We start from the raw sequence: 9,513 nt of genomic DNA, 5'->3' as shown, positions 1-9,513 counted from the left end.
GGTTATCTTCCGTATACCACCTCTACCTTGTCACAACACAACTGATTGGCTCAAACGCATTGTTGAAAGAAATTCCACAAATTCACTTTTAACAAGGCACACATGTTAATTGAAATACATTCCAGGTGACTACCTCATGAAGCTGGTTGAGAGAATGCAAAGTGTGTGCAAAGCTGTCATCAAGGCAAAGGGTGTCTACTTTGAAGAATCTGTTTAACACTTTTTTGGTTACTACATGATTCCATATGTGTTATTTCATAGTTTTGATGTCTTCACTATTATTTTACAATGTAGAAAATAGTAAAAATAAAGAAAAACCCTGGAATGAGTAGGTGTGTCCAAACTGTTGACTGGTACTTTATATATTTACCCCAAAAATATGGGGTATTGGAAATGATGCAGACAATTACATTGATGGAAGCCACAATGTATCTGCAATATTAAAGATAATTTACCCACTAATGATGTAGTCCCTGACTAAAGACTGACTCCCTTCTGTGACGACCCTCCCACTCTTGTCTGCCGTATTCTGTCTTTGTTCTTGTTTCCTTATTAGGATGCCGGTGGGCGGAACTGAGCCTCGTCACTTTAGTCCAGGTGACCAGGTTCTTGCTCTGCTGCCAATTGTTAGTTCTCCTTTTCAAGCCAAGTTTCAAGGTCCATATACAGTGGTGCGCCAGTACACTGAGCAAAATTATCTAGTTGCCACTCCAGAACGGAGGAAAGCACACCAGCTGTGCCATGTAAATCTGTTAAAACCCTATTATGCACGTTCCTCTGAGACTGAACAGTGGGATTCTACAGAGGACGGTAAACCTGTTCTTTTGGCTGATACCGTTGTTTCCTTGGGTTCTTGTCGTGCTAGATCTGTGCATGAGGAGGAAGATGTTCCTGGTCCTGACGATTGTATATTGCAGGGTAGATTGAAAAATTCAGAAACACTGGATATTTTAGACAGTCTTCTCACTCACCTACCTGTTGATGGGCGGAAAGAGATGGTTGGTCTGATTCAGAGATTTCCAGGTTTGTTTTCTGATACACCTACACATACAAACTTAATAGAACATGATATTGACATTGGAGGTGCTGACCCCATTCGTCAGCGGTTCTATAGAGTTTCTTCAGAGAAACTACGTTGTCTGGATGCTGAGGTCAAGTACATGCTGGAGAGTAAGATAGCAGAGCCTTCTTTCTCCAGTTGGGCTTCTCCCTGTATCTTGATCAGGAAACCGGATGGAACAAACCGTTTTTGTACGGACTACCGTAAGGTAAACAGTGTCACAAAGCCAGATTAATTTCCTCTTCCTCGGATGGAGGACTGTGTTGATCAAGTCGGTGCAGCTAAGTTTGTGAGCAAATTTGACCTGTTAAAAGGCTATTGGCAGGTGCCACTGACGAGTAGGGCACGTGAAATCTATGAATCGTTGGAAGTGACTATGAATCGCTGGAAGTGACTATGAATCGTTGTGAGTTGTAAAAATTAAGAAGGACCCTGATGTTCTTTTCGTTGGAGCTTGTAGCTGGTTGTCTTTTGTGCCATGTTCCTGAATGTTTACGTGACTGACCATTGTTTCGGGTTGTCATGTTCTATCTTTCCTGTCTGTTCCCTCCTGGTCTTGTGTTCTTATTTCCTCTTAAAATATTGCTTCCTATGCACAAAGGTTGCTGAGGTCTGGGGAGGAGGAGGTTGGTTGGTGCAGGTGGAGGTGTGAACACATAACCCCTCGTCAATTTGGGACGCAGAGGCCTGTGTCAATTTGGGACGCAGGGGCCTGTGTCAATTTGGGACGCGGGAGGCCGGTATGTTGTTCCGGGGTCCTTGTTGGTCCCCGGTTTTATGGGGGGGAATGTGACGACCCTCCCACTCTTGTCTGCCGTATTCTGTCTTTGTTCTTGTTTCCTTATTAGGATGCCGGTGGGCGGAGTTGGGAGGGTCGTCAGCTACATGGGAAACACCTGGGCCAGGTGTCTCCCAGGATAAATAGACCTCTTCCACATTCATGGAGGAGACTCTCTCCATGCAGACACCTTTGTAGATTGTGTTGTGGTTCTTGGTGACTTTTTGTTTGTTTGCATTGGCACCTTTCAACACCCTGCATTATCACATTCATGCATGCAAAACACTCACTTACACTACTGATTACTGATTACACACACCATTGTATATTTTACTTAGTTGCTTTAGTTAATAAATATATATTTTGTTACTCCTTATCTCCACGTTGTCTCCCTTTGTTACGGGCTTTGAGTCGGTTCGTGACACTTCACAGAAAAATGGGGTTTGGTTTGGAGTTCCAAGACCTAAAGCCTATTGAGCAACACAAACAGAAGCTCCACAGGCTATAGTGAAAAGTGAAGGTCTGAAGGAATTATGTGGGCTAATAGGAAACTTCTGTTCCCTCTATGGGGACCCAGGAGGATCTGACCAATCAAACGAGGGGAGGAAGAGACCTGCCGCCATGGGAATCAGCAGACAGTGACTTGTGTGCTGTCCTAAAGCATCAAGCCACTCCGAGCCAATAGTAGACCAGTTCACACAATTCTTCCTTTTACATTAGTTATGTTATTTTATTTATCATCACAGACACTTTCGAAAATTATGCAAAATAAATATACACATCTATATATAGAGATTTCTTAGAATTATACTTAAATCATTAACACACCAGCTAATTTATGCAAACTGTATCCGACTGCCTTTCAGGACCCCTGTGAAGTGAACTCATGGTTGTTTGTCTGAGCCAGTGTGGAGAGGTGGGTGGGAGTGCTGCTAGGGACCAGAAGATGGCAGGCTTAGATCACATCCACTTGTCAGTCATGAACATGTTGATATCCGTTGTAAACATGCTCGAAGTTTCTCAAATTCTTGGTGTCAAGAGAAGTGTCTACACAGGCGATACAATCTAGATAAAGGAGGAGTGACATGTTACCACAATGTGCGTGTATAAACAGGGCTTAACATCATAAAATAAAAGAGTATCTGATCATTTTTGACTTCTGTGGCTTGATGTTCCTTGTCTGACTTAATAGAATCAACCATGCTTTATGATAATTTAACCAAACCGTTGTAATTATGTAACAGTTTGTCATAAAATGAAGTTTAGAGCCAACCATCAGTAATCCATTTGAAAAGCAGCTATTCGTTTTATCGTTCGTTTTATTAAAAACATAGTCAGTTGGTACAAGACATTTACAGCATGAAAATATACATTTAATGTAAAAAATTGTACTGTAGAACCATGAGTAGCATTCACACATACACCAATATGCAGACATGGTACTGTAAGGAACCAACAGGACATGTGACATTGCTTTGGTCTATTCACAGTGGCTCTGTTTATTTTGAAATAGATTATATCTCTAAGAAATCTATTATATTTCACCATATACGATGTCAGTATTAAGGATATCTACAATGAAGGGTTAACAGCGATAAGGGACATTTAAGTGTCATCCTCTCGTGAATGGGTGTGTTTTTTTTATACAGAAGTTGATGAAAAGATAAGTCCTATCATGGTCAGTCTAATTTAACTTTTTAAAAGACGACGGGCTCTATTAAATCTGTGTCACTGAAGCGGTAGAGATTGCTCCGACATATACAGTGGTTACTGTGAATGCTAACGCGGGAACATTGTCTTTAAATTTAAATTCCTCTAACGCGGAACTTCCGCAATGTGGATTGAATAGAGCCCGAAACGTCGCTCACTTAGTGCATGTCTTCTCTCACAGCCTGTAGAAAAAGCACCTTCACAAACAGCCAGTGCAGCGTACAAATATTGCCAGAGAAACACAAAGATCCATAGAGATTCATCCATCCGTGCTTTTGTATGTCGGTGAAGGGAGATCAAAGGTAAAGTCGATTCTCTTCACAATAATAGAAAGCATATCTGAGTGTGCTTTAGCGACTTTTACCTAGAATTTCCACAGTGTCTCATTTTCTAGCTAGAGATACTGTATAGAAATTCAAGACCACTAAGGTCCATATTTAGATAAATGTGTCACATGGAATGAGGAGGCTTTTGGTAACATTGAAGCGTTTCCCTTTTTTTGCCATTGAACCTGAAGTATCTGCATTGAACCTGTAGTATCTGAGAACATGCTGAAGAACACTAGTGTTATCAAGCTCTGCCTACCAAGAACACAAGACCACCCACAGTGAATGACGAGGAAGCACAAATTCCTAGGAAGAGCGCCGAGCCCCCCTATGTGTTTACATGATGTTCAGCGAGTAATTCTAGGAATAGCTAAAAAACTTTAAAAAACTGGATGTATTCCCTCCAAGCTGTACGAGACTCAACAGACTTCAAAATCACTCTCCCGGTTAGTGAACTCTCATTCAACCACATCAACTCACCATGTCTGTGAGAGACAGAAGTGTGTGTGTGCATTCTTTCGTGTATGTGTGTGTGTGTGTGTGTATCGACATTAGCCAGCGGGAGTCAAACATACTAATGAGACCGTGAGACGGCGTGGAAAAGCAGGAACATACGGAGAGTAGACCAACTATAGACAGACTACTACATACTGTAGAGACCCTGAAGGAACCATAAGGAAGGATCCTGACCTACTAAGTCATTATAGAGGCTATCTGGATTCCTATAGATGCTCCTAGGGGATCAGTTGTATATGGCTGATAGGGAGATGGAGGAGGAGACAGAGAGAAAAAGTGGTGGTGTCAGATCTCAGTAGCGGTGATCTCGTCAAAGTTGATCTCGTTGCCACTGCCTTCATCCTGCTCCTCCAGCTCGTCCCGGGTCTCCAGTTCTAGACTGAGCTTGCGCAGCATTCGCTCCAGCGCCCGGTTCCTCCGGTACATCCCCACGTAGTTCTGCTGCAGCTGCTTCTGATACTGGATCACCTTGTCCTTTTCCTCCTGCCAGACCCTGTGCTCCTCCTCAAAGCTACACGCCTGCTCCTCCCCCCGCTGGCGTTCTGTGACTAACTCCGCCCTCAGACCGTCCATCTGCAGCCGGAGGCTCTGGAGGGCCTCACTCTCATAGGCCCTGGCCTCGTCACTCTCATAGGTCAACAAGTGTGGCTCCTCCCCCTCTGGGAAGGCCTGGCACTGCCTGCCTCCACCACCATTGTGGGCAGGGCTCTGGAGGCTTGTCTGATTGGTGGCGGAAGCACGGAGGCGGGCGGTCTCCTCCTCCAGTCGGCCCACCTTCTGGCGGAGGAGCTGGGCCTCACTCTTGCGGCGCTGCAGCTCGTTCTGGCACACCTCCAGTTCCATGGTGCGCGTGTGGCCGGCAGTGTTGGCCTCTTGCAGCAGGCCCTGGCTGGTGGTGAGCTCGCCAAGGGAGTCCCGAAGCTGTCCACGCAGAGAGACGATCTCCCCCATGCGCTGAGCCAGCTCCCCCTGGACATCTTTCATCTGCTGCTTCAGCAGGGAGATCTCCCCAGACTTCTGACACACCTGGAAATAACAAAACTAGTGTCATATAGAGGAAACACACCACAAATATGTGGGAATATGACAAGTAATTCAGACCCCTTGACTTTTTCCACATTTTGTTACTTTACAGCCTTATTCTAAAATATATTCAATAAAATAAATTATTCATCAATATACACACAATACCCCATAATGACAAAGTGAAAACAGGTTTTTAGAATTATCAATTGATTGGTTATAATTTGGAGAGGCACATACCTGTCTATATAAAGTCCCACAGTTGAAAGTGCATGTCAGAGCAAAAACCAAGCCATGAGGTCGAAGGAATTGTCCGTAGAGCTCGGGGACAGGATTATGTCAAGGCACAGATCTGGGGAAGGGTACCAAAACATTTCTGCTAAATAGAAGGTCCCCAAAAGCACAGTGGCCTCCATCATTCTTAAATTGAAGAAGTTTGTAACCGACCAAGACTCTTCCTCGAGCTGGCAAACCGTCCAAACTGAGCAATCGGGGGAGAAGGACCTTAGTCAGGGAGGTGACCAAGAACCCGATGGTCACTCTGACAAAGCTGCAGAGTTCCTCTGTGGAGATGGGAGAACCTTCCAGAAGGACAGCCATCTCTGCAGTACTCCAACAATCAGGCCTTTATCGTAGAGTGGCCAGACAGAACCACTCCTCAGTAAAAGGCACATGAAAGCCTGCTTTAAATTTGCCAAAAGGCACCTAAAAGACTCTCATACCATGAGGAACAAGATTCTCTGGTCTGATGAAACCAAGATTACACTCTTTAGCCTGAATGCCAGGCGTCACGTCTGGAAGAAACCTGGCACCATCCCTACGGTGAAGCATGGCGGTGGCAGCATCATGTTGTGGGGATGTTTTTTCGGTGGCAGGGACTAGGAGACTCGTCAGGATCAAGGGAAAGATGAACGGAGTAAAGTACAGAGAGATCCTTGATGAAAACCTGTTCGAGCGCTCAGGACCTCAGACTGGGGCGAAGGTTGACCTTCCAACAGGACAACGACTTTGAGCACACAGCCAAGACCATGCAGGAGTGGCTTCGGGACAAGTCTCTGAATGTCCTTTAGTGGCCCAGCCAGAGCCCTGACTTGAATCCGATGGAACATCTCTGGAGAAACCTGAAAATAGCTGTGCAGCAACACTCCCCATCCAACCAGAGAAGAATGGGAGAAACTTCCAAAATACAGGTGTGCCGAGATAATAGCGTCACACCCAAGAAGACTCGAGGCTGTAATCGCTGCCAAAGGTGCTTCAACAAAGTACTAGGGTCTGAATACTGAATAAGTACAGGGTCTGAACACTTATGTAAATATCATATATATTTTTAAAAAATAATAATAATACATTTGTAAAAAATTCTAAAAACCTGTTTTTGCTTTGTCATTATGGGGTATTGTGTATTGTCTGTAGATTGATGAAGGAAAAAAAACATACAAAAACATTTTAGAATAAAGCTGTAACGTAACAAAATGTGGAAAAAGTCAAGGGGTCTGAATCATTTCCAAATGCACTGTATACTGTGTAAACATTTGAATATATTCCCTCATACACCGAGTGTACAAAACATTAGTAAGTCTTTCCATGACTTAGGCTGACCAGGTGAATCCAGGAGAAAGCCATGATCCCTTATTGATGTAACTTGTTAAATCCACTTCAAATAAGTGTCGATGAATGGGAGGAGACAGGTTAAAAGAAGGATCTTTAAGCCTTTGATTGTGTATGTGTGCCATTAAGAGGGTGAAGATTTAAGTGCTTTGGAACGGGGTATGGTAGTAGGTGCCAGGCGCACCAATTTGAGTGCGTCAAGAACTGCAACGCTGCTGTGTTTTTCACACACAATAGTTTCCCACGTGTAATCAAGAATGGTTCACCACCCAAAAGACATCCAGCCAACTTGACAACTGTAGGGAGCATTGGAGTCAACATGGGCCAGCATCCCTGTGGAACACTTTTGACACCTTGTAGAGTCTATGCCCCTACATTTTGAGGCTGTTCTGAGGGCAAACGGGGGTACAACTCAATAATAGGAAAGTGTTCCTTAAGTTTTGTACACTCAGTGTATGAGGAAATATATTAGCGAGAGAGCAGGGAGCTTGGTGTCTTTGTTACAATGTGATTGATGACGGTGGGACACCGTGCCAGGCTCTAGCCTGCCAAACATGCCTGGGGAAGCATATTACCGAGGGTACCATTTATACTACACTATCAGTACCCCCATTGTACTGAATCATTTCATTTAAATTGCCTGTCCGACTGTGACAACAATTACTCAAAAGGAGTTACAGTGGCATTCATCGATTGTGTAAAATTCACTGTGTCTTTATTGTCTATACCAGAGTACCTGAGTAGACACATACTGCTAGCATTGGGGCAGACCCTCAGCCACTTCCTCAACAAGAGGAGGTAGGGACTAGAGTATGGGTGGATTTGAAATGGGGCCACAGACCGTGACGGTCCATCTCACCTCCCACTTGGTCTCATCCAGCCTGGACCCTAACTGAATCTTCTCGTAGGAGGTACAGCGCTCCTCCAGCTTCTCCCTCTCCTGCAGCAGCTGGCCGAAGTCCTCCTGGAGCAGCTTCTTCTCCTGTTGCAGCTGGAAGACCTGCAGCTGGAGCACCTGCTGGGCACGCTGGGCCTTCTGGGACTGGGTCTGCATCCGCGTGGCGCAGCTCTGACGCAACTCCTCCAGCTCCAGCTCACAGCGCTTCTGCTTCTCCTCATAAACCTGGGGAAAGAGGGAAGACGGGGGTTGGGTAGGTGAAGGTGGCATTGTGTGTGTGGTGATTGTAAGGGTTTTAGTGTCCCAATAAGTCATGACATTTGTCATTGTGTGTGTGATGGTACATGGTGTGTGTGAAAGAGAGAGAGCTTGGTGTCTTCATGCTTTTTAGAATATATGACAAGATAATGTGTCCAATGCTCTTTTGTCCATCTACCTCACCACGTACCTGGCATATAGCCACTTCGTTCTCGTCCAGGTTGTCTCGGAGCTGCTGCAGCTCCACGTTTCTCTCCCTCAGCTTATCCTCCAGGTCCCTCACTACCCCCTCGTACCCCCCCTCCACAGGGGCTGGCGAGCGCTCGCTCGACCCGCTGTCCGACAGGGGCTGGCCACGTCCGCTCACCGACCCTGTGCTCTTACTGGACGAGGAGCACCCACTGTCCGAGTTGGAGTGCCCATGTGCGGTCTTCGTGGGCTCCAGGTGGGCACTGCCAGGCGGGTAGTCTGCGGGCGCCAGGCTGCAGGGGATGCTGCCATAGGGGGGCAGGCTCGTCAGGGAATTCCGTCCCGAGTCAGACATGGAGCAGGTCTGGCTGCCCCCGCCCGTGTGGCGCCCGCCGCTGTAAGAGTTGCGATTCTCTGAGCAGGGCGGCAAGGTGTCCATCTGGCCACCAGGTGACAACAGGTTGAGGTTGTTCTGGCAGTCTGATAGACTGGCCCTGTCGTGCCGAGGGGAAAGGAACTGCATGGAGTTGTGACTCTTGGGGACGACGGGTTTGAAGGCAGTGGGCCGGATCACTGTTTTCTCCATGTTCTGAGAGGTGAGAGGGAAAGACCAAATGGTTTGTTGGGTAAGAGGTTGTAAATGATGTTTATTCAGTGAATGTTTCATTCATTCCAAATTGAGCAGCTGCTGAAAAATGAGCTCCTGTATATATTGAGATTTAAATGTTTTTTTAGAGTGAAGTACATCGAAAAAATCAAGAGAAAACTGCAAGACTCAATAGAAGACAAAACAAGGAACAAACCAAAAAGACAGGCTTTTGAAGAAGTAACTATTTTTCATAAAATTGTACAGTTATCTTAGCTAGCTGAATTGTTTACTTGTTGCTAAGCAGTTGCTAGGGACTCTCCTGGAAGAAGCTAGCTAGCTTACAAAGAATAACAACAAAAAATATCTAGTTAACAGAAGAAAGGAAGACAAAATAAGGACAGAAGAAAAAGGAAAAGAAAAAGGACAACAAAGTGAAACCTCTAAAGAAACAAGAGACCATAATACAAGAAACAGCACTATAGAGAGATAGAACAACAACAACGCAGCCACTGCCAGCTAGCCTACTTCAGCAGTACTGTATCATTTGAATTATTTTAG

The 9,513-nt window shown here is 45.3% G+C and overlaps 1 protein-coding gene across 4 annotated transcripts in view; it reads right to left on the bottom strand.

Moving 5' to 3' along the window:
- Positions 1 to 3,139: 3,139 nt before the first annotated feature.
- Positions 3,140 to 9,513, bottom strand: part of LOC115143928 (leucine zipper putative tumor suppressor 2 homolog) — a 47,233-nt gene continuing 40,859 nt past the window's right edge. For all 4 annotated transcript variants that reach the window (XM_029684400.2, XM_065002361.1, XM_029684401.2 and 1 more), the window contains 3 exons: positions 8,368 to 8,955; positions 7,881 to 8,144; positions 3,140 to 5,416 (listed from right to left, as the gene is read on the bottom strand). In XM_029684400.2, the coding sequence (XP_029540260.1) occupies positions 4,676 to 5,416; positions 7,881 to 8,144; positions 8,368 to 8,955 (1,593 nt within the window). In that variant the 3' untranslated portion in view covers positions 3,140 to 4,675. The remainder of the gene's footprint in view (positions 5,417 to 7,880; positions 8,145 to 8,367; positions 8,956 to 9,513) is intronic.

This window comes from Oncorhynchus nerka, linkage group LG16 (genome assembly GCF_034236695.1).
Source record: "Oncorhynchus nerka isolate Pitt River linkage group LG16, Oner_Uvic_2.0, whole genome shotgun sequence".
Taxonomy (NCBI): domain Eukaryota; kingdom Metazoa; phylum Chordata; class Actinopteri; order Salmoniformes; family Salmonidae; genus Oncorhynchus; species Oncorhynchus nerka.
Note: the sequence above shows the minus strand (reverse complement) of the source record. Positions and strands in the feature narration are given on the sequence as shown.